This window comes from Mus caroli, unplaced genomic scaffold, assembly GCF_978045245.1.
Source record: "Mus caroli unplaced genomic scaffold, Mus_caroli_1 scaffold_13, whole genome shotgun sequence".
Classification (NCBI taxonomy): Eukaryota; Metazoa; Chordata; class Mammalia; order Rodentia; family Muridae; genus Mus; species Mus caroli.
The window spans coordinates 8,351,963-8,376,628 of record NW_028227268.1 but is presented as its reverse complement, the minus strand read 5'-3'; the positions used below and the strand labels follow the sequence as shown (position 1 = coordinate 8,376,628).

Genomic DNA, 24,666 nt, shown 5'->3' with positions numbered 1-24,666 from the left:
GCCAGGAGAGGAGAGAGCCATGCCAGCCTGCTAAGTGTGGGCTCCTGAATACAGGGCAGATTTCCTCAGGGCACAGAGAGGCAACAGCAAGAGGGCTAGGCGTGTCCTTCTGTGAACTTGTTCCCCATAGTCACAAGACAACAGCCCTGGCCTCATAGGCTCAGGAAAATGAAAGCTTCCCCTTACCCAGGGTCGGTGCCCGCCTGCCATACCCTTAGAATATGGTGGGGTATCTGGGTGGAGTTCTTGGAATTCTCCAGTACCCAGCAGAAATGTAAACATAGGCCAAAAGATCTCATTGAACAACCTAGAGTTCCACAGCTGGAAACCTACTGGGTGTCCAGCTGTGGCTGTGGCTGTGTAGGTAATAATTCCCCCACCCCACCCCCCCACCCCTGGCAGGCAGTGCCAAAACAGAGGCTCTCACCCTAGGCTCTTCTCCGAGTTGTAGCTTGTAATGTGCTCAGCTGCTCGGGTAATAGGTCTCACCGATACCCCAAGTGCAAGTGACCCAGGCTGTCCGTGCCTCATGAGGATGAGAGACAGCCAAGGGGCCGTCAGAGGGCATGTCAAGAGCCCCTATGTTAGCACACATAGATGTATGCTCTGTGCATATCTTTATATGCTTATATGTAAGCCCAAGTTTGTGCACAAGGATGCCAGCAAGGGTTCCAGTGAACACATGGAGGACGGAGGGGGATCTCAGTGCACAAGGTGATTTGTTAAAGGCAAAGGAAAATTGGCCTCCTGTGCAACACCACACACACACACACACACACACACACACACACACACACACACAAATGATTTTTTTAAAAACACATTCCCACTTCCTCTTTAAAGCTCCCTCACTGGACTGGGCTGGGCTGGGCGAGGCTGGGCTGATAATTCCCTAATGTAAACTCACAACATCCTTAAATGGTTAAAGCCTCCGAAGACAGGAGGAAAAAAAAAAAAAAGATGAGAGTTGTTTTAAAAAGACACAAGGGACGGACAGTGAGCGTGGCAGTGTGAACTCATGCAGCCGCTGCCTCTGCGGATGTGCGGCTTTGGAGATGTCAGATGCTGCGGGGGCTGGGGTCCAGGCGACTGACAAAGTTCAAGGTAGCCCTGGGAAACCTGCGTCCCTGGAGGGGCAAGGTCTCTGCCAATTTGTTGTCCTTTGGGGACAAGGCTGTGCTTCCTGGCTTAAGAGCCTTTGCAGCATCTGCCTAAGAGAAGTCACTGTGAAAAGCAAACTGTTCACACCCAGCAGTTGGGTCACCTGCCTGCTGACCTGGCTTCCCGCATCTCTCTCAATATCCCAGGGGTCAGGTGTGTAGGGAGGAGAGACCACATAATACTCAAGTATGTGCTTTTTTTTTTTTTTTTTTCGAGACAGGGTTTCTCTGTGTAGCCCCTGGCTGTCCGGGAACTCACTTTGTAGACCAGGCTGACCTCAAACTCAGAAATTCGCTTGCCTCTGCCTCCCCAGTACTGGGATTAAAGGTGTGTGCCACCACGCCCTGCTTAAGTATGTTCTTAACTCAGGCTTTGACCCTGGCTTCTCTGCCCAGTGAGAATTAGCAGGGACTAGAGACTGCTGAGAATGGCTACAGGCTCTCCACTAGGGCCTCTCAACAAGGCCAGCAGTAACTGCTCTGCTGACTCCCCGCAAGTCTGACCCTTTATTGAATTGGACATGCCCCAGTGAAGCCTATGAAGGAGGCAGCCAAGCATTTCCAGCAGCAGGGCGAGCTTTAGGCTGATTCCTGTCCCCAAGGGCCCAAGTCAACCCAGGACATCAGAAAACCACCTCCCCAAATCCTTGAGTTGGAAGGCCTGGAAGGCTGATGAGAAGCTCAGGCCCCCCGTGGTTTTTTTTACAGAACTTTCCTGGGAGGAACAGCTTTCCCTCCCATCAGCTATTCTTGTCCCTTGATGCTATCTGACCCGCCTCTCCTGGCTGGGCTGACCATGCATCTCAATTGCTGTGTGCAGTTTGACAAGGCTTCCTGGCTGACCCTTCTTTGGTCCTTCCCAGCTCTGCCTTCACTGAACCCCGCCTGGGAGATATTAGGGGGAGTTGAAGTGACCTTTTGTGGGGAAGTGGACCGTGAAAGGTAGCATGGTCCTCAGATGAACTAAGGCTAGAAGCCCCAGAGACTGGCTGCCCCACTCCTCAGATTGCACTTCCCCTCCCCCTCCCCCCTAGTGGTGTCCCGGGACTTCCCTGCATCCCAGCACCGGCCCTGCGACGATGGCGTGGGATGAGTGCAATCTCCCTGCGTTCTGCTTCCCCAAGCGGTCATGCCCTGTGGTAGAGCAGACACGGGACCCACAACCTTATAACCTTTGATTCTTTATAAAGCCTCAGGACCAGGGACTGGACCGCCCCTCTGGGCCCCTGTATGTTGTGGTAGAGACAGAGGGCGGGGCTACACAGGTCTTAAAGTGAGAAAGTTGTTGGGCAAGAGTTCCAGGGTATCCTCTTAAGAGGAGCCCCTGGACCCTTTTTCCTCCGAGTTCATGGGGCAGCTGCATGGGCTAGCAGGAAGGTGTACATTCATAGGAAAGCGATAATCTGAACATAGAACCTTCCTCCTGCCAGGCTGGGTGGGCTGTTTCCTATCCTAGGCACTGCCCCCAACCCTTTGTTTCCTTTCTCTTAGGGTTGGGCTGGTGGATCAGAAGGAATAGCCAAGGTTTTATCCTTGCGTCTCTGACTTCCTGCAGGACATCTCCCTGAAGCATCCCTTAGTGTGGAGCCAACACCTTGGGTCTCCACTCCCCAGATGTTACCTTTCCTTATCAGCATTCTGGGAAGTGAATCCAAGCAACAGGAGGCTCAGTTATGTGGCTGTGGAGGGATTCTTTCTCTCCCAACCCTTAGGCCCTCTTCCTTGAATTTACAATTAAAAAAAAAAATTGTTTTGTAGGAACAAGGAAGTTGCTAAGTGGATTGATTCTTACCATTTGATTTTTCTTTTTCTTCCAAAATAAGCCAAATGCTTGGTGAAGAAGTTGTAACGAGGGCCATGAGCCCTTGGGGGATGCCGAGGCAGGGCAGGGGGATGACAAGGCCACGAAGAGCCAGAGACAGCAGGCAGGCTTCGCCTCTGAGCACACCCATCCTTTTTGCAGAGGGGTAAAGATACCAAGCCCAGAGATCTAGCACAAGTGTGAGGGGTGAAGCCATCTGCATCTCTAGAAGCTTTCAGATCCCTCAGCCCCACCTGCCTTATGGCTCACTCTCTCCAGTGCCCCAAGCCCCTCTATCCTCCGTAGAAGTGAAGACTATCTGGTCTCCAGCCCTCCACACTGCAAAGTGGACCCCAAGGATGTGAAGCCATTGCAGGTCACGTGTATCCAAGTCCGCCTGTGGGTTTCTTCTCCCTCCGCCCGTCCTCCAACCCGGCTTTGCTGGCCCTGGAATCTCTGGAAAAATAAACTTGGGAGGTGAAAAGTTGAGTCGATGTCTTGGTGGGGTTTTCTTGCGTGTTTTCTGGCAGGCGTTTTGGGAAGTGGCAAAGGAAGATTTTGGTGTCTCTTTTTTCTCCCCATTCTTTCTCCTCTTTTGATGTCAAACAAAGGATGAGAACCCAGCTATGGGAGCCCGAGAGCCAGGGGCGAGGCTGCTGGGGGGACGGTAGAGGGTGCTCTGCTGACTCGGGGGATTCGGGGGGTTTTGGGGCGTTGGAGTCCGGCTGGCCTTGGGCCGGAAGAGGCTGCCTTGCTGGGTGCTGTTACTGTTGGGGACAGTGACGTGGTCAGGTTCGCCGGAATCACTCTCTGTGTAGCTGTAGGCCTGGGCCCGAGAGATGCCTTTCTGTTGGCGCCGCCAAGAGTTGTAGTATGTGGGGTCACTGATGTAATGGTTGACAAAGGAGTGGGCTTTCTGGGTGTTCGTGTCCACTTCGTACTCACTGTCACTCCCCTAGGAGGAGAGAATGGGGTATTAGTGAGGTCAGGGCTCAAAGGCACAGAACATTCTGGCTCCATTCTCTGCTCTGCCTCTTTCAAGTGAGGGTATTGATCTCAACACTGTTAGCATTTTGTCTAAGCTCCGCCCCACGGTTACCTGGCAACGGCCAGGTGTGCCTGACTCACTATAAAAGGGGCTGCTCGCCCCCTCTGCTCTCTCTTGCTCTTGCCTTCTTGCTCCAGCTCCTTCCTCTTGCCCCTTCCCCCTCTCTCCCATTCCCTTACCCTCCCCCCCAAGTGCTCATGGCCGGCCTCTATCCCAACCCCCCTCTCCCTTTCTCTGTCTCTACTAACCTCTCAACTCCCCTCCTCACACCCTGAATAAATATTCTATTCTATACTATACCTTCGTGTGGCCGGTCCCTCAAGGGGACCTCAGCATGGGCCCATGGAGGCAGCCCCTTCCCCCACACCTGATTATACCTCCACCAAACATATTCTTTCCTTCTTTATCTTTTTTACAAACACAACAGTGTCCCTTCACACGCCCTTTCCTTTTTCTTCCGGGAGAGCCAGTATGAGGTGACAGTGACGGCCAATGTGTTGTCAGAGCATGAAGGCATCTTTGTCTCTCTGTGGTACTACGGCTTCAATCGTGCCAGGCAAGTGGTCCTACTACTGAGCTACCCTGTAACCCACTTTCCAGTTGTTGTTGTTGTTTCCATTTTGAGACAGGGTTTCCCTAGGCTGGCCTTGAACTCACTATGCTGGACTTCATTTTGCAATTCTTCCTGCTTAGCCTCGTGACAGGTAGGATTTCAGACCCATATGACTGCACACTCGAATCCTAACCTTTTCTCTTCCCAGTTGAAATAAAATTCACTCAACGTTAAAGCCAACCATTTTAAAGTGAGCAATCCAGCACTGTCCAGTCTGTGTGTGACCCTGGGAGCTATCAGGTCTACCCGGCTCCAAATACTTTGGTCAATTCAAAGTACAACCCTGAACCTATTAAGCCCCCCCAACCCCACCCTGATAAACCCACACATCGATTTTCTGTCCTCAGGAACAGCCTGTTCCAATTCTCCACACAAAGGGGTACACATTATATACTTTCTGTCTAGCATCTTCTTTTTGTTTGTTGGCTTTTGAGACAAGAACTCATTCTTCAGCCTACGATGGCCTGTAACATATTATATAGTCCAGGCTGCTCTCTATATGTGGCAATTCTCATGCTTTGGTCGCCCGAGTCCTTGCAATGAAAGATGCCGTGCCCATCTGTATGTGATGTCCTTGACTTAGCACATTGATTTAAGGACGGTTTGCATCTCTGATCCTTGACCACCCATGACAAGATGCTATCTAAAAAAAAAGTTGTTTTTTTTTAGATTTATTTAATGTGTCGATGTTTTGCTTGTATGTTTGGCTGTGTGCCGTGTGTGTGCCTGGTCTCTAGAGATCAAAAGAGGGCAGTGGACCCCAGAAATTGGAGTTATGGACAGTTGTGAGCCACCCTGTGGGTCTTGGGAATCAAGCCAGGACCTCAGCAAGAACAAGGACTCTTAACCACTGAGCCATCTCTCTAGCCCCCTAAACACATTCTAACCTGGGTCTGTACTCTGTGACAAGGGATAACGTTTGAGCTAGATAAAAGACTTGGGAAGCCTTGGGCAGTGAAAAATCATATATGATTCAGGATAAAAGTAAGCCATCTAGGAAACCATCATAAAAATAGTGTCATAGGTCTGGCCTGGTGGTACACGCCTTTAATCCCAGCACTTGGGAGGCAGAGGCAGGTGAATTTCTGAGTTTGAGGTCAGCCTGGTCTACAGAGTGAGTTCCAGGACAGCCAGGGCTACGCAGAGAAACCCTGTCTTGAAAAAAAAAAAATAGTGTCACCAAAAATGTCTCAGCGGTGGAAAACATCTCCCACTCTTCCTAAGAACCTGAGTTCGAATCTCAACCCCCACGCTGTGCAATTTACCACAGTCTGTAATTCCAGCTCCAAGGACTCTGGTACCCTCTTTAGGCTTTTCTGGGCTCCTATGTGCATATGTACATGAATCACAGAATCACATACACACATGAAACTCTTTTTTTTTAAATGCTAACAAAAGATCCAAATTCTCCTATGATGACTTTGGAGGCCGTCCAGCCCCCAGGAATGTGAAATATTCAGTTATTCTTAACTCTGTTAAGACATTCTGTGGTTCTAGGCACATGCTGCTTCGGCAGGAGACAAGTTGATCTGAACTGTAAACTCTGAATTGTGGAGCTGAGACAAGTCGATCTGAACTGTAAAGTCTGAATTGTGGAGCTAAAATTACCGCTCTCCTCCCCCACCCCAAGCTTCCAGCCATGTTTTGAGAAGGAGTAAGACAACAACAGATGGAGACTCTGGGGAACAGACCAGCTTGGATGGAGAAAGGCACACTTGGTGACATATAGCCCAGAGGTTGCTACCAAGGCTTGCCTGGCTGCTATCCAGCTATGTCTTGCCTTCCTCGTCCCTGCCCACCAGTGTCCCTAGCTGGCCAATTCACCATTTATATGAACCTAAGGAAGACATGTTTGTCAAGGGGAGTGCTGGCAACAAAATCCATCTAGGCCAACACCAGTGAGTTTGGGATGATCCACTGTGTCCCATTTGACATCGGGAGCAACTGGAGGTGACTTTGTTCCCTGGCCACGGAAGATGGAATGCACAATATGTTCTAGGGACAAAGCCCTCTGTGGCTTCTAGACCCTCAGGAGAGGCACAGCTATGCTGGCTTCTCAGGCAGGCACTCCTGCGGAGGCAGGAGCTGCTGACTTGGCATTTCTGTAATTAGTTCTGAATTTCACACCTCTGTGCTGAGGTTGTGAATTCACTATGTGGATGCTAAGGCTGTCTCAGTGTGCATGTTGCCAGGATACTCATACCTTGGGAATACTGATGCTGCATGGGTACTGGTGTTAAGTGAATACTGATGTGGGAGTACTACTGCTGCATCATGAGTACTGTTGCTATTGTGAGTACTGATGTTGTGGGAGTATTTCTGCTGCACCATGGGTACTAGTGCTTTGAGTACGGATGTTGTGTGGGTACTACTGCTGCATCATGGGTACTGTTGCTAAGTGAGTACTGATGTTGTGGGAGTACTCCTGCTGCATCATGGGTACTGTTGCTATGTGAGTACTGATGTTGTGGGAGTTCTACTGCTGCATCATGGACACTAACGCTAAGTGAACACTGATGTGGGAATACTGCTGCATCATGGGTACTGTTGCAAAGTAAGTACTGATGTTGTGGGAGTACTCCTGCTGCGTATTGTTGTTATGAAAATACTAATGCTTCATGGGTACTGCGGTGAATGAGTGCTCACACTATGTGACTCAGCACTGATTCTGTGAATACTAAGGGGCTTGTGTGAGCACTAACATTGCATGGGTACCAGTACCATGTAAGTACTTATTCTGTGTGAGTACTGATGTTATGTGAAAGAGAACACTGGGGCTGGAGAGATGGCTCAGCAGTTAAGAGCACTGACTGCTCTTCTGAAGGTCCTGAGTTCAAATCCCAGCAACCACATGGTGACTCATGACCATCTGTAATGAGATCTGACGCCTCCTTCTGGTATGTCTGAAGACAGCTACAGTGTACTTAGATATAATAATAAAAATAAAATTTAAAAAACAAACAAAAACCAAAAATAACAACAAAAAAAGAAAAAAAGAAAGAGAGCACTAATGCCCAGTGAGTACTACTGGTGTGCAGGTACTGGTACTAGGTACTGACTGAGTGCTGATGCTATGTTAGTACTTATGCCGCATGGGCATGAGTACTTTGTGTGCTGATGCTGAATGCAGAGACAGAGGGTTTGCTGGGATGCAGGTCTGGTGGGGATTTAGCTCAGATCTGCCTGATTCTCTGATGTCTACACTTGCACTTACTCCAGGGTTCCTGGAAGAGAGTGAGAGTCCCTCCCTGACTCCCAGGGAGGCAAACACTCCCCAGCCATTGGCTAACTTCCTTCCCTTCCTTTGATCCCACCCTTGCTCTCCATCTTTCTGCAGTCTCAGCTTCTCCCCCTTGCAGCCTCCAAGTACCCATCTTTCCCAGGAGGGTAGGCCCACAATGGACAGCCCTGCCAGTCAATTAGCTTTGGGTTCAGGGCAGCACAATGTGAGAGCCATTTGTGTGTGTGTGTGTGTGTGTGTGTGTGTGTGCACCCATCTGTCTTCCCAGAACAAAAGACATATAACAAGAAGGATCCATATGTTGAGGCCAGGCTAATACCCTGAGGCCAGAGGCTGGGGGCCATAGTGGTGGTTGTGGCAGTGATGGGTGTGGGGGTAGGGTGGCGTGTCTCTCTTCTGGTAGGGTCTGGAGGTGTAGAGAACCAGGTTAGAGCATTCTACTAGCTTCCTGTCTTGAAGAGCTTGCCAGTGTCTCCAAGGCATCTAGAATTTTCGCTAGCCCTAGGCTTCCACATTTGGGAGGAGCCCCAGATCAAGGTGGGCCACTTCTACAATTGCTGAGCCTCTGGGGTCAGAGTTGGTGCCATGGCCCTTGCTAGTAAAGCATGTTTGTAACCAATACTGGCAGGCTTTCGGCCTTGGTGGACCGGTCTGCAAAATGGTAGCTTGTGACCTATTAGGCGAAGAGGAGCCAAAGCAGGCAGGAGTAGAATAAATGGTATTATTTGGGGAGAAAGGCTGGGGCGGGGACAAAGTTTCAGTGGGAGAGATCACAAGGGGCCAGGGATTGGACAGTGCCTCAGTGACGTCACTGGAATGGGAGGGACAGCCTCCCTTGCTAGGCAACAGTGGGTGGGGTCTGATTTGGGGGGGATGAGCTGGGTCCACTCTGGCTCTTTCAGGCCCAAATCTCAAAGCCGGTTTATCTATACTACCTCAGACCAGCAGCTGCTATCTCGTGAGCGCCCACTGAATGCCTGGCCCTCTGGGAAGACAGCCCTGACAGATGGGAAGGCTGGAAGTGGGGGTTGGGGGTGCTGAGGTGGGGTCTGAAATGTTAGCTAGTCCCTCCTCCAGCTCCCTGGGGTCAAGGAGGAAGGTGGGTGTCTTTCCCTCAGACTAACAGGGCAGTTCCCGCCTCCACCTCCCTGAACATCTGTTTCTTTTCAGGGTGGGGGTGGGGTGAGAAGAAAGAGTGCGAGGGGAGCCAGGGGCTCCGATTGTAGCTTTCAACCCTCTCTCAGTAACTGAATGCGGTGTCCCGGGAGCGGGCAAGCACAAAGGGGGCTTTCAGGGACCATCCTGCCAGGCCGTCAAGCGACTGCTTCAGTTCCCTGGCCTCTTAACAGCTCCTCAAAGCCACTCAATCAGCAATTACTCGGTCGCAGGAGCGGGAGGGAGGGCAGACGCCAGGCTGGGGTACAGGAGTGGGGAAGGGACCCAGAAGGAGGGCCAATTGTAAAGAAAAAAGCTGAAATCTCAAAGGGGAGAAAAAGCCCTTTGCTCCTTTGCTCCTCTCTTGTACCAGACTCAGCTGGTAAAGGTTCCTGATGACGAGAGCTCAGGGCATAAGGGGCAGGTTTGAGGTATGGGACCAGGCAGGTAATGTGTGTGTGTGTGTGTGTATGTGATGTGTATTGTACCCGTGTTTGTGTGTTTGAGTGTGCGTATGTGTGTGTGTGTCTGTTCTTATTTTGAGGACTTCAGAGACTATGAGACCCCCCTCCCTCATCTGGGGTTCCAGGGGATCGGTCCTGTCTGACCACACTCTGGACATAGTGCTCTGTCCCTGTTCCTTGGATAAGCTAACTTTTGGGGCAGTGTGGCTACCTTCTTCAGGGTTGGAGAGGTTGCTGACATGCTAAGGGGCCCCAGAGCATCTTCAGAGGACTCCACTGATTTTCCTGTGAGGGCTCATTTTCAGAACTTTGGGCTCCCCGTGTGAAAACAACTTGAGAGATGTCAGCCTATGCAACCCATATGTCTGTCTAGGATGTCTGTGGTCAAGGGCCTTGAGGGAGGTTCCCGAGGGAGGTTTGGGAATGGATGTTGTCCTCAGTGTCATCAGGACAGATGGAGTCCCAGTCACCTGCTCTTCTGAGCTCTGTAACCAAGAGCTTACTTAATGTTGGCCATTTCTGAGTATCCGAATCCCCCAGTGCCTTATGGGACATCAACTCGTTACCAAGGCAGGGCTGTTAGGCTCTAAATGAGATGCATAAAGTATAAGGTTTGGCATAGATAAGATATTGACCAAGTTCTCTGTCCTGTGGTATCTTTCTCTTTGGGCTAAGGAGAGGAGAGACAGACAGGGCCTTAGCTGAGCCTGTTCCAGGGATGGCCCAACCTGATGGACAAGAAACAAAACGGACAAAAAGATGAGAAACATTCAACAGACAGAGGCCTTAGGGGAAGGGGACAGTGTACCTGACTCGGACCGGCACACACCAAATGAGTACCCGCATCTTCTAGGAACACCCCTCCCCCCCCCTATCCCTCTGTCACATGCCTTTGAGTAGTGACCTTTCCCCCAGGTCTTTTCAGTGCCTCAACTTCCTCAAACGGCAGGAAATAGGACGAAGTTAGGATACCCCTTTCTTCCTACAGTTAGTCGTTATGGTTCCGTGATATCTGAGAACCGAGATGTGTGGTTATTTATGCACAGGTGGCCCTCTCCGACAGACCATAATAGGATGTCACAAAGCATCTTTTGCTTACTGCTTCAGCTACTACCATTGATGTGTCTGGTGTTATTCAAACCTGGGACCCATAACCCTACCCCTAACTCTAACCCTGATAATATACAGGCAGTGCTACTGGCCTGCTATCAGAGGCCGGTGGCTGATTACGTCATCCCCCCCCCCCCGCCACCAGGTGTTCTAGGCGTCTGTTGCAGGGTCCCATCACCCACCACTGTCTCTGTCTGCGTGATCTCTTTCGATCTCTGCCTGTCCCAACTTCTCTGTCTTCCTCTCTGCATGTGACTTCCCTGGCCCCATTCTCTTTGAGATCAGTGAACCGCCCCCACCTCCCCCAAGAGCTGCCTCCAATAAACCCGCTTCTATACTTTTGATTCAGCTTGAATTGGCTTATTTTGTTGGTGGAGAAAACCTATTATCTGGTACCATTCAGTGGTGTGGTCCAATGGCTGTTGAATGTGTACCCCAAGAAAGGAACCAGTGAATCAAAGAATAAGTTCCATGGAGACAGGAAGTCAACAGTCATTTCTTCAATGTGCCTGACCCACATAAAGGATAGGAAAGGTATAACAGGGAGTTGGGGGGGGGGTCTGGACTTTTTTTTTTTTTCTTTTTTGGTTTCTTGAGACAGGGTTTCTCTGTATAGCTCCTGGCTGTCCTGGAACTCACCCTGTAGACCAGGCTGGCCTCGAACTCAGAAATTCGCCTGCCTCTGCCTCCCAAGTGCTGGGATTAAAGGCGTGTGCCACCACGCCTGGCAGGTCTGGACTTTTTGAGGTGTGTGTGACTGCCCTTCCCCCCATACCACCACCACGGTTTCTTATTGTTTTAACCTAGAAGTAATCTTAATGTCATCAGCACCTTCCAGGGATTTAGAGTGTCATGTACCCACAATTCTTAGGGCCCATCCTGACTCCTAGTAAATGCTCCATATCCTTAATACATAGATGTGACTGGTCCCACACATTTTCTTTAAATGTTTTCACATAGACTTGATTTTTTTTTCTTTTTTCTAAATGAGCTTTAAGCTGGCCAAGCACAATCCTGCTAAGAACTGGATATTAAGATTGGAAGACATCAGCTGTGGGCTTAGTGTTTCTTTCCCATTGAGATGCAGTTGAGTGCCAAATATACATATTTTTCCCCTACTAAACTTGTGCTGTTATTTTGAAAATGAGTTGGGATGGAGCCAGGCTGCATTTTTAGACATTTCACCAAACAAGCCACAGACAAATTTCTTCGGGTGTGTCTTTCCTGTGTTGGGGACTGTCTCTAGCAACTCTTGAGGCATGGCCCTGGGTCCTTGGGAGAAGCCAGCCTCTGCCTCTAGCCCTTCACCCACAGCCCTCTGGGGCCTTTCTCACACTGCATCTTATCATATATGTTTACTTTTAAGTCAAATTGACATTTTGTTTATGACTATCTCACAGGATAGAGGCTGGACAGACTTGTATCAGTTTGGAGAACAAGATTTGGGTGGCCTGACTTGGAATATAAACCAGGCTGCACACTCATGCACAGGGGGCCTGGGGGAGGGGATGACGAGGGGGAAGGGTTGCCAGTCCCCAGGGACCTGCATTTGTCATCTGCCTAGGACAGCCATTAGGGTCACACTCCAGACCCTGATTGATAATCCAGAGAGCTCTGGCAGGGATGTCTGAGGGACAAGGTTAGCTGTTCTACCTCCACATGTAACCCTGCAGACCCCAAGGAGCTCCTGGGGGCGTGCCAGAGTCCTATCTCCATCACCTCCGTGTTCTGAGAACAGGCTCAGGAAATAGGCCAGAGGCCAATGATATAGTTCAGGGGTAAAGTTTTCATCTAGCAAGTAGGGGACTTTGTGTCCCATTCCCAGGGCCAGAGAAAGATAGGGAGAGAGATAGGGAGGGAGAGAGAGACAGGAAGATTTGAGAGAAGTTAGAGAAAGCTCTTCCCCATTATTCTGCTGGAGCTGTCCTAAGCCAGAGGCTGATGTAGAAACACAGTTCCCATGGTTGTCAAGTGTAGAAGTGCAGAAGAAAGCCAGCTAGAATTAGGGTCCTGTGTTCCTGGTAATTAATTACAGAGTGGTAAAGCTGACTGCCTGGGGTCCCTCTGGTGACACTTAAGAGCTCTGGGATGTGGCTACTTACCAACAGCTAGGCACACATATTATTGACAGTATAGAATGCAAGTTTCCTACTGGGAGTAGGGGCCTGCTCATCCCACACTCCCATCTCTGAGATGCAAGGGTCCTAGTGAACCTGGAATCTGGGTTCTCTGTGGTGGGCCTCCAGCCAAGTGTTTGGTTGCCAATAACACTATTGACAGCTCAAAGACCCGATTCCCATTCTGTGCCTTCTCTGGAGCCTGTGAGGAATCAGGTATCCCATGGCTTCACTTCATCCTGTTCAGTGTACCATGCTGCCTGCCTTTGTGTTTGTGTGTGTGTGTGTGTGTGTGTGTGTGTGTGTGTGTGTGTGTGAAGGGCTACTAAAGACCTTCCCAGTCAGAAGAGACAGTGTGTGTGTGTGTGTGTGTGTGTGTCTGAAGGGCTACTAAAGACCTTCCCAGTCAGAAGAGACAGTGTGTGTGTGTGTGTGTATGTGTGAAGGGCTACTAAAGACCTTCCCAGTCAGAAGAGACAGTGTGTGTGTGTGTGTGTGAAGGGCTACAAAAGACCTTCCCAGTCAGAAGAGACAGTGTGTGTGTGTGTGTGTGTGTGTGTCTGAAGGGCTACTAAAGACCTTCGCAGTCAGAAGAGACAGAGTGAACTCGATGTAGGTCTCAGGCATCATATCACACAGCCAAGTGCTATCTTTCACATGAACACATCCCCCACCACAGCCCTCTGGAGAGATAGGTCTATCATCCGAATATATGTACAAAGCCGTGTGGGGGTTGGAAGGGTGTGAAGTGGGTAGGAGTGGTGAGCGGGATGGGAATAACTGTAGTGCCTAGAGCATGTATTGCCTTTACAAGTCTTGAAAGGGGGACTTGATTATTTTCTTCTCCTTTTTTTTTTTTAAAAAGAAACTCCACAAGTTATTGGTAAAACATGACTCAGAGGAGTGATGCATGGTTAGGTCTCTTAGATGGCTTATTGGACAGAGCAGAAGTCTTTTCTAGAAAGGCTACTAGGAGCAAGGCTTTGGGGATAGGGTAGAAACAAAGCCCAGACCCAACTCTATGGGCAGGCAGTATAGCATCTGGCCCTGAAACAGGGGAGCCGGAATCCCAGTCTGTTGCCCTTGAGTGAACTCCAGGATGGTCTTCTATTTCCTGCTCCATCTCCCCAGTGCTGGGATTATGGGTGTGGCTGGTGTAAATACCGCTGGGGATTGAACCCCGGGGATCCCCACATGCTAGGTAAGGACTCATCCACTGAGCTGCTGGGACTGAACCCCGGGGCTGCCCTGTGCTTATCCACTGAGCCGCATCCCTAGCTCCTCTTTTAGTCACTCTTCAGCTCCAAGGCTCCTCCATAAGTCCGGGTTACCGAGAACCTGGGCAACGGTGGGGCTCTGGTAACTGTAGGGGTCCAGGCTCTCACGTGATTCCTGTGACCCAGACCCCATTCGCTCTGGGGGAAACTCTGCGCAGGGCTTGGAGGTGGTGGTGACTGACTCATGAATGACTTCTGGATAGCTTCTCCCTCCCCTTTGGTCTCCAAAGTCAAGGAAGGAAAGAAGGGAGGAGGGAGAGTGGAAGAGGGAGGAGGGATAGAAGGAGGAGGAGGAGGAGGAGGAGGAAGAGGAGGAGGAAGAGGAGTAGTAGTAGGAGGAATGTGCTGGCTGTGTGGTAGGATGCTGCTCACCCCTTTACCCACATTTGGTAGCAGCCACCACCTGTCTAGGCTTGTGCCCTTGTGCCCCTTGCGCCCCTCACCTGGGAGTCAGAGATCTCCGAGGGCTTCTCAGTCAGGCTGCTGCTCTCGGCTGGGATGAGGTCATTATACTTGGTGACATCTTCATCAGAATAATGTAGGCTACCTGGACTGGGCCTGGGAGGGGACCTAGGGAGAGAAGGGAATGAGGCTGAGAGGTAGCCTCAGAGAGGTCTGGAGGAACGCAGGCCACTGCCCCCTCCACCCTGGGTTCCTCCTTGTGACCACACTGTGTCAGCCTGGGTCTTAGAGAAGTGGGTGGGTGGGTGGGGGGACTTAAAGGAGGAGTAGAGAAAACAGAATACCACACTGAAGTCTTTGAACATATAGGGCAAATGGAATGTGTGTCTATGTGCCTGGGCACATACATGTATGCACAGACATTACTGAGACCAGTTCAGCCTGAATCTGATTTGGTGAAAACAAGATTTTTCTCATTCCCATGGGGGCATAGAACATGCAGGCCTCTATGTGTGTGTCCTATGAGTAGGAGGGGGAGGGGGACAAGGGGAGGTGGGGCCAGGGGTGAAATGCCCCCTTGTTCCCCTGTGGCAGGCCCAGGAGCCTGCTCAGCGGGGTTGTGGCAGCCATGCCAGGCTTGGGTGAGTTTAACCACAGCTTCAAACGCTTCTTTCTTTGGAAGCCTGGATTGGCAAGGGATGAGAGCCTGGGTGCTCCGCCCTCTGCCTTCCCCTCCACCCCCTTGGAGAAGTACACATGGCTTACCCTTGCAAGAGGAGACAGAGAGAGGCTTTGTGAATTCGCTCAAAGAGGTTGCTCCCCCACCCCCAGCCTGCTGCCTCCACCTAACTGTGAATGTCAATACGCTGAGGCTGGAGACCGGAGTCCCTTTGGCTGTAGCCTCAACCTCCCTTGAACTTTTGGGAACATTAAGCTGCCCAGCCCCATCAGAGGAGGACCAGGTAGACCCCAGAATCATCCTTGGCCCTCAAGAATGGACAGCCTTGGCTGGGGGGTGGGGAGAGTATAGGGGACTTTCAGGATAGCAACGAAGTAAATACTTAATAAAAAATTGGAGGGAAAAAAGAAAAGAATGGACAGCTTGGTGGCTTCAGGGAAGATTATCCAGAAGAGACTGGAGTCAGAAAGAAGTCAGGAATGGGAGTTGGGTCCCACCAAAATGGCCGCTATCTTTTTTCATTGCTTTAGGCTTTTGGGAAAGGACCCCATTTGGTGCAGGCTGGCCTCAAACGCTATGGAATTCTGGGCTGATCGTTCCGTACTGATCCTCACAGTTCTGCCTCCCAAGAACCCACCAGGATTACAGGTGTGCGCCACTACACCCAGTTTTCACAGTGTTAGGCCTCAACCATGACAGGCAAGCTCTCTGGCGGCTGAGCCGGAGGTCCTTCCATGCTAACTGCTTCCAGAGGCTGAAAGATGGTGGCAGGATCTTGACTTGACTCCAACCAAAGTAAGCCAAGCCCAGGAAAGGAGGTGCTTATTCTCCCCTTGCTAAGAAAGGCACACACAATGGGCTAGTCTCTGGCACCCTGCACCGAGGTGCCTCATCTGGGTCCGAGATGGGGTGCATGGCCGTCTGTCCGTAAGTCTGGTTACTAGTGCAAACTACTGTAGGTTGGTTTTCACGACTATGTGTTTCTGCACTCTGCAGCTATTGGCAGAGACTCTTAGTATCCACCTCCTCATGGAGTTTCTAACATTCTCTAAGCTGTGACTGAGTCTGGTGGGACTAACAGAAGCCCCTAAGTATCTCGCTGGGGTCCCACGTGACCTTCTGCTGACCATTGCCAGCCCTGAAGCATGGATGCTATTTCCCAGGGAAGGGGAAGGCCACGTGGGCATGGCTTGTTCCATGCTCCTTCCCGGCCATCCCTGCTGGACGCTGCTGTGTGGCCCTCAAGTCTCTGTCTTCTGTCACACATGTAGGCGTAGTACCTGGTGTACAAGCCGTTCTTCCTGCAGAAGGAGTTCTTTACGGACAGCCGACGGTTGTTGAGCTCCAGAGCAGGGAAACTGCTTTCATCCAAGCTTAGCATCTCCCCGTGGCCGAGCGCTCCCGACTTGGTATTCCCTCCTGAGGGCAAAGAGATGTGGGGTGGGGGTGGGGGTGGTGGGGAGAATTGGTACCCATCAGACCACATAGCCAGCCATTCCTTCCCAGGTACATTCTCCCACTTAGCTGGGATGCTCCTTTTTCTTGCTTGTTAGTATCAAGACCCAGATTAGAGCCCAGGGTTGTGTGGAGGAATTCCTGGCTGCCTTGCCTGAGATGGTACATTGCTAGGAAATGGACCTTCCCAGCCCCCAATATAAAGAAGACCTTCAGGAGTCAAGCCTGCCATTGGGAGGACGCAGGGTCACTCACCTGCATCTGTCTTCTTGGAGTACTTCTTGCTCTGACCTCGGATGATGAGTACGAAGACCAGGAGAAGGATGAAGATGAGGCCCACAAGGGCAATGACCACTAAGAACCACCATTCCTCATAAAAGGGGCTGGCTTTCTGGGCTGCAACAGCAGTATAGTGTCAGGACCTGGATGCTTAGGTACTCTCCTGCCCACAAGCCTTCCTGGTCCATCTGGGGTCCCACCACCTGCTCATGGGCGTTACCAGTAGGTGGGGGTCTGTGCACTCTAAAAGTTTCTGCTTTGATCTGCTGGCAAAGGTTTGCCTGGGGGACCATTTTAAGAAGAGTGTTATGGTCTAGTTGACTGAGAATTCCCTGGGTTTATTAGAGAGTGCTGCGATCGATGAGTGATGTCTGCCAGGGGATCAAGAAGGGAGAGTAACAGTGTGTTAGCTGCTTTTTTGTTTTTGCTCTCTTGCCTTTGGGGGGGAAAAAAAAAGACTTTGATAGACAGATTCTAATTTGTGTGTGGAAAGATGTTTCTCTGGACTTTAGTAAGCCCGAGAGAACTTTCCTCAAAGTTATAGTGAATGTTTTTGTTGTTATTGTTATTTATTTATATGTTTGTTTATTTACGGATGGTAGGAAGCTAAGGAAGTTTATTTTCATCTCAGGCTCTTTGTATTTCATAATTTGGTGTTATCCATCTGGGCACAGGAGCAGTATATGGGTGGAAAAGGAGCTAGGTTGCTAATGCCCAAGCAGAGAGCCGATTTTCTGCCTCTATATTTAAAGTGGTCAGTAACTGGGCAGGGCCATAGGTGTAGGCCTAGTGCCACATGTGAACCCTGAGCTGGATAGGAGGAATGAAAGAGAGGGGGAGGGTGGGGCAGTGAACACGGCCCACCTGGGGTGCTGCCAGTGGGGTCTTAGAGGCCACCAGTGTTAGCCCATGGCCCACCTGGGTGCTGGTCTGTTGGGAGTGGGGTGAGGTGGCTTATGTGGAGCCATAGTTTATGGCCTGGCTAGCAACTTCCCCTGAGGCTGTGAACTGCATTAGGCCTGGGGCTCAGAGCTCTCGGTTAGAGAAGTTGAGGGACGGTGCATTTCTATGACCACCTTGACCCTTCTGCTGCCCAGTGTCTGCCTTCTTCCCGTTCCCTTCCCCCAGCATGTCACCAGCTCTTCCATGGACTCTCTGACCTGTCACCCTATAGGCTGGTACCTGGCACAGACTGGGAGGGGCTGCTGGGAGTGCCAAAGCCATAGTCGTTGACTGCGATGACCCGGAAGTCGTAGCTTACGCCTGGCTTCAGGATGTCCATGCTGAAGGTGTAAGAAGTCACCTCCTTGGGGATATCCTTGATGAGAATGTCCCAGAGCCCCTCATCTGCAGGAGCAGAGAGAGGAGGCACTGTGAGGTGGAGGAGCCTCAGATCCCAGCTGATCTGGTTCTAGCTGCAACCCCCTGAGTAACGGGTCCCATCTAATCAGTGGCCCAGTGCATGCCTGAGCCTGGCTCTTAGGACGGCCTTGTGGAGGTCTTAGAGACAGATACTTTCTGAGAGAGTGTGCCTCTAAAATCTTTTCTTTAAAATTAAAACATCTGTAAAACATTTTAAAAAATGTACCATGCAATAAATTCTTTAACAACCAAACCAGTACAGGCTGAACATCCTAATCAGAGAAACTAAACTTTCATATCGACATGCCTGTGATCTTAGCACTCCAGAGGTCAAGGAAAGAGGATATCAACTTTGAGGCCAGCCTGGGATATACAGTGAGACTTAAAAGAATAAAAAAGTAAAATCTAGGGGCTGGTGAGATGGCTCAGTGGGTAAGAGCACCCGGCTGCTCTTCAGAAGGTCCAGAGTTCAAATCCCAGCAACCACATGGTGGCTCACAACCATCCGTAACGAGATCTGGCGCCCTCTTCTGGAGTGTCTGAAGACAGCTACAGTGTACTTACATATAATAAAATAAATCTTTAAAAAAAAAAAAGTAAAATCTAAAATGCTCCCAAAAAGAAACATTTTGAGACCTATAACATCTCAAGCAGAAAGACTACACACGCTTAAACTTTACTTCATGTACAAAATACTAAAATAGTGTATAAAATTAATTTTTAGGCTATGCATATATGGTATATCACATAAGAAAATTTATATGTGTCTATCCAAAATATATTTAGTATATTTGCATAGATATTATATATGCAATTATATTCTTATTCTATATTATATTCTATATATATAATATACATATATAACAGGATATGTATTATAGAATTGTCTTGATCTCCCAGCTCTCCCTGCCGCAGCGGCCCCAGCCTCACCCTCAGGGACCTCATTCTTCCGTGAACTTCTGAGCTGCTCTCCTGTACCAGGGCTGGCTTCCCAGTTCCAGAACACTCTCTCCCGGATTGAAGGAATGTGTTGCTCTTACCACACTTTCCCTCGGATCCAGCAGGGGAATCTGGGACATAAGTAGCCACCACTGCCCTAGCATCATTTGAAAAAACATTTTGGACCAAGTCCAAGTGTGCTGCAAGCCAGGTCAAGGGCAGCCTGCCTCTCTGCATCATAGACCCTGCAAGTTTACCGAAGCCTGTATGAGGTCTGTCTGTTCAGAGATTCTCCCAGAAGGCCCTGGGTCCTGAGCCATGGCTGGTAGTATGCATTATGCATGTGTGTGTGTGTGTGTGTGTGTGTGTGTGTGGTGTGTGTGCATGGTCATGTCTGGGTCTCCTTTGCTCCTCCTTCATTTCTCTTCACCTCATTCTTTTGAGACAGTGAGGGTCTGTCATCAAATCTTGAGCTCAGCAATCAGCTAGACTGGCTGGGCATAGACCATGGGGATCCCTGCTTGCCTCTACCTCCTGGTACTGGGGTCACAGATTTTCTCCTCAGCTCTTATATGGATGCTGGGCATGCAAACTCGGGACCTCATGCTTGGGTAGCAAGCAATTTACCCAGAGAGTGATCTTTCCTGCCTCATTGTCAGTATTTTTGAATATCTACTTGATTATTACCTACGTTATTTTAATTTTTTAAAATTACCTTTATTTTATGTGAACTGGTGTTATGCCTGCATATATGTCTATGTGAGACGATGTCAGATCTTGAAGTTACAGACAGTTGTGAGCTGCCACCCACATGTATGTCAGAGTTAGATCTGGAGTTACAGACAGTTGTGAGCTGCCACCCACATGTATGTCATAGTTAGATCTGGAGTTATAGACAGTTGTGAGCTGCCACCCACATGCATGTCAGAGTTAGATCTGGAGTTACAGACAGTTGTGAGCTGCCATGGTGGGTGCTGGGATTTGAACCCTAGTCCTCTAGAAAAGCAGTCAGTGAGTGTCCTTAACTGCTGAGCCATCCCTCCAACCCTCTAATTTAAAATTTTTTGAGACAGGGTCTCACTTTGTGGCCCAAGCTCATCTGGCACTCACAACTCCCTGCCTCCTCCTCTTTCCTTGTGCCAGCACATCCAGTTACCCAATTATCTTTTTGTTTAATCTCCCGGCTCCTCTCCCTACTTCGAGGCTGTGCAATCCTTAAGGATCATGTGTGACTCGTCTTTATATCCTTATACACCAGCACTTAGCTCAGACACCTTCGTGGCGTGTGTTAAATCTAGGAGCTCTGACTTTCCCCTGCGTTTCTCATAGTATTATCACGCAGGTCAATGCTTAGCTCGGCACTTCATTCCTTGGGATGTAGTGGGGCTCAGATCCTCATGCGATTATTGTAACAATGTGGCTCTCCCATAGCAGCTGACAGTCCTGTGTCATACAACCTGATGTGGGCTGGGGGTGGGGGGGAGTAGCTATAACAATGACAGGGGGTAAGAACTTCTCCTGTCTGACAGATAAGACAAGGCTCAGAGAACTTAACTTGTCTTGCCAAGGTCACAGTGACATGGCTAACAGTGCTGGCATTTTCTGCTGAGCTACCCGACTCTTGGCATTGAGTTTCCTCATGGTACCCGGGAAAAGCGGTGGGTGCAACCGATGTTTGCTAATAGCTCATGGAGAATCCTGCTGTTGTCTTCTAGAGGCTGAGGTCTCCTGCCTGCTCTTTATATCCACTCCCCCTTCTCTGTACCCCACACAAACAAAGGATGGGGGCTGGGCAGTGAGACCAAGCCAGAAGCTGCTAGAATGTCCCTCAATGGCCTCAGTCCTCAGAGTCAGCAGATGTGGGAGCCAGTTCACAGTCCCAGTCCAGTCCCCTCCCTTGCTCTGCTCTGCCTGAGAGCTAAATGGCTCAAAGTCGGTATGTCTAGCTTAGTCTGTGTAGCACAAAGCACAGCAATGCAGGGATATTTTGTGTCACCAGGGCTGTTTTGTCATGAGGAGCTCATTAGCATGGAGGGAGGATAAAAGAGGGGAAGGCAGCCCAGAGGAGGGGAGACAGCCATCTCTGAAAAGCAGCTCACTTTCCAACAGGTTTAATTAAGGGTTGTCCACGCATCCTCAGGGCTCCCTTCCCCTGCTTTCCCACTGTCTGGTCCTCCTTAGAACTGCTGGCTTTGACCCTTCTCTATCTGTCACGGGATGCTGGCTCAGTCCTTCCTCTGTTCCACCTGTGTGCACCAAGTCACAACCCCCAAACTTGGAAGGACAGTGGCTCATGCTGGGCCTCCCAGGAAACACTGGAAAAGCAACAGGCTGAGGTCCGGGGCCAACATTCCACAGCCTGGCACTGGGTCCGCTGACTTTGGTGGAATAAGCAGGCACAGGCCTTGGTGAGGAGATGCATGCAAAGGCCTCTGGGCCAACTCAACAGCCGGCACCAGAGAGGGACCATCTGGGGTAGGGGGGAGAGCCGGCACCACCTGCAGTGTAGGCGACTTGGTGCATCTGAGTTTGCTAGACACTGAGCTACCGTGGCTGTGATGGTTAGTGTGAGATTAGGGCAGTGGTGGGTGGTGGTGGCTTCCAGGAGCTCCAAGAATAATTAACTCTTTGTTATTGGGGTGACCCAGCCACCCCGAGGAATGTACAACCTGTGGTGGTGGTGGTGGGAGCTGGTTCAAGTCTCCATAAGAAGTAATCTGGGGAAACGGCTCCGCCAGCAAACTGCTTCTTTTGCAAGCATTGAGATCGGAGTTTGAGTCCCTAGAACCCAGGTTTTTTAATCTTTGTTTTCAAAAGCCAGACACAGGCACAGTGGCAAGCGATTGGGAGCTCAGTGCTGGAGAGACAGGATGATCTCTGGGGGTTGCTGGCCAGCTAGCCTAGGTTAATTTGGTGAGTTCCAGGCTAGTGAGAGGCCCTGTCTCATAAAACAAGGTGGACGGCACCTGAGGAATTACACCAGAGGCATCTACCTGCATGCACGTGTCAACTACTACTAGGCTCTCCTACCTCTGACTATTAATTCTCATTTGGCAGCAAAGACTTATCTTATCTTTCTCAACTTCTATCGCCTAGGCGCAGAGCCTCAGAATACAAAGATCAAGCAGGCAGCTCTCAGCTGACTTGGGCTCCTCTGATTAGCTTGGAAACCTAGCAACAGAGGGAGCTGGAGCTTGCGGAGTAATGGAACAGGAGCCTGGGAAGCAGGTGCAGGGCCGATAGTGAAACAGGAGCGGAGAGCAAGCCCCCTCAGGAGTGACTTATCAGCTGCTCAGCGCCTGATGGCTTTGGAAGTTCTTGTGATTCGATTTCAGGCTTGACAGGAGAGGTCGGTAGGATGACAAAGTGAGTCACAAGCAGGACGTGGGCATTTAGCTAACGTGAGCCAAGCCTTGCTTTTCTGGCTTCGTGGTCTTCATGGGTGTGCATGCATGCATGAGCGTGCGAGTGCGTGTGTGCACGCTCGAGGGTGAGTGCACTTGTGTATGGAGGTCAGAGGGAGATGTTGATGTCTGTTAATTGCTCTCCACCGTATTTCTTGAGACAATGTCTCTTTGAAACTAGAGCTTGCCAATTCTAGCCAGCAAACTCTAGGGCTCTGCCCCGTGCTGGTGTTATAGGTGTGCACTACCATGTATGACTTTTCTATGGGGTGTTGGGGAGCTGAAATTGGGTCCTCATGCCTGAACACTTGACTGTCCAGCCCTTACTCTGGCTCCTTGAACAACCTTTAGCCTTAGCTGGTTCCTACAAGGTGCTAACAACTGTTTCCGGGGATTCTTAAGCAAGAGTCTGGCTCTAAGGAGAAAGCCCTGTCCTCTGTCCCCCAACTCCAGCTTCACTTACAATAATAGCACACCTACATACCTTCATGGATGGAGGATGGGAACAAGCCCAAGGGTAAAGATGGGAGAAGGGTAGGGCGTGGGCCACAGAGGGAAGATAGCCCAGCCTGAGCAGGGCGTACCTGAAGGCCTGGCCTCTATTACGTAGCGCGTGATGGGCCCTTTGCCAGGATCTCCGCTGGACCAGTGGATGGCAATGGCTGAGCTGTACCGAACGATGATAGGTACTCCCGGTGGTCCTGGGGCACCTGCAAACATCCCATAGTGCATGAGGGCACCCATGGAACCAAGAGTGGCCTCCCTTTACAACAACCTGTGCTGGTGGGAGGGAGCTGGGCAGCCAGGTCAACTCTAGACACAGGGCCTCAGGGACGTCCTGCAAATGCTAGGTCCGAAGAGCATATCTTGGGCCAGGCCTGCCAGGATGTGGCCACTCTCTCTTCCTGTTATTCCCACACCTCCTGAATCCCAGGGCAAGGCACAGGACAGGGTAAGCGATGCTCCTGGGAAGAACTCCAGAGCAGAGACAGAGGATGAAGGCATGCAAGACCAGGCAGAGCATATCACGTGATCCACTCATGGAGCCCCTCAGGGGTGCCTCAGTTTGCCCATCTGCAAGGGCCTTGTGGGAGGATAATCCTGAAAGGAGATGTCACGGTGGGCAGCAGAGGTGAACAGACTGATGGTGGAGTGTGCCCAGGGATGGAGGGAGGCCTGTCTGAGGGGGTGAAGGCCCCTTTAACATCTCCTTGCCTGGCATGGGATAATGCCCGTCCAGTCTCTTACTTGAAATCTGCTACCCTTAGGTGCATGTGCTGTTAGGCTAGGTGTGGAGAGAGCAGGCTGGGGCCCTAGGAAGCCTCAGGAGGAGAACCTGGCAGAAGGTGTGTCTTGCAGACTGAGATATTGGAGAGGGAGGGTGCACTAGCAGACTGGAGGCAGCCTGTGTTGACAGAGCACTGGGCCAGGTATCTGTCTATGCCGCATCACTTCACTGGGAGTGTACCAGCACAAGCCTTGACCCTTCCTGGAGACCCCTGCTGCGTGTGGTCTCCACCAGGCATGTCTCCCAGCAGACATGATGCTAACCATCCCTAGAGCCTGGCACACAGTAGATGCTTCCTATGGGCTCATAGTACCAGGGGCTGAGGCAGCAGTGCGTGTGCATGAGTGCAGGCTGACTGATGGCCTCTCGATGCCTGATAAGAAGACAACACAACTCCAACTTCTCACCAAAGCCCTCTGGGACCCCCGAGAGCCGTTCAACTCAGACAGGAGGCCGGAGACTTCGCACACAGCCGGAATACCCCATTGCCAGGCCCCTATATCCACTCCTGACATCAGTTTTGGAGAGCTTCAGTTCCCCCCCCCCACCCCGCCCTTTCCCTTCTCTAAGGAGCATCCTGCCTGTGGCCCATAAAGGGGAGACACAACCTGAGAGTGGGGTGCAGGCTGGGGAGGCCTTTGGAGTCCCTGCTTTTCACTCTGTATAGGGCATCGCTCAGGACAGAGAAAAGGGCTGCCACTGGCTTTTCTGGTGAGCCAAGGACAGCTGTGCAGGTGTTGTGTCTTGTAGAGCCCTCCTGGGTAAGGTTGGCTTTCTTTTTTGGTATTCTCCACTCCTCTATTTCTTGTCCAACGCCTTCCCTATCCCGTGCCACAAACTCCAAGCTGGAACTCTTTAAACCTTAAGTAGGG

General features: G+C 50.6%; 1 protein-coding gene across 2 annotated transcripts in view; it reads right to left on the bottom strand.

Annotated features, from left to right (window-relative positions):
- Positions 1 to 2,195: 2,195 nt before the first annotated feature.
- The window catches only part of Sdk2 (sidekick cell adhesion molecule 2), a 277,776-nt gene continuing 255,305 nt past the window's right edge, over positions 2,196 to 24,666 (bottom strand). For both annotated transcript variants that reach the window (XM_021175806.2, XM_085829438.1), the window contains 6 exons: positions 23,091 to 23,216; positions 17,984 to 18,148; positions 16,778 to 16,918; positions 16,348 to 16,486; positions 14,430 to 14,556; positions 2,196 to 3,916 (listed from right to left, as the gene is read on the bottom strand). In XM_021175806.2, the coding sequence (XP_021031465.1) occupies positions 3,563 to 3,916; positions 14,430 to 14,556; positions 16,348 to 16,486; positions 16,778 to 16,918; positions 17,984 to 18,148; positions 23,091 to 23,216 (1,052 nt within the window). In that variant the 3' untranslated portion in view covers positions 2,196 to 3,562. The remainder of the gene's footprint in view (positions 3,917 to 14,429; positions 14,557 to 16,347; positions 16,487 to 16,777; positions 16,919 to 17,983; positions 18,149 to 23,090; positions 23,217 to 24,666) is intronic.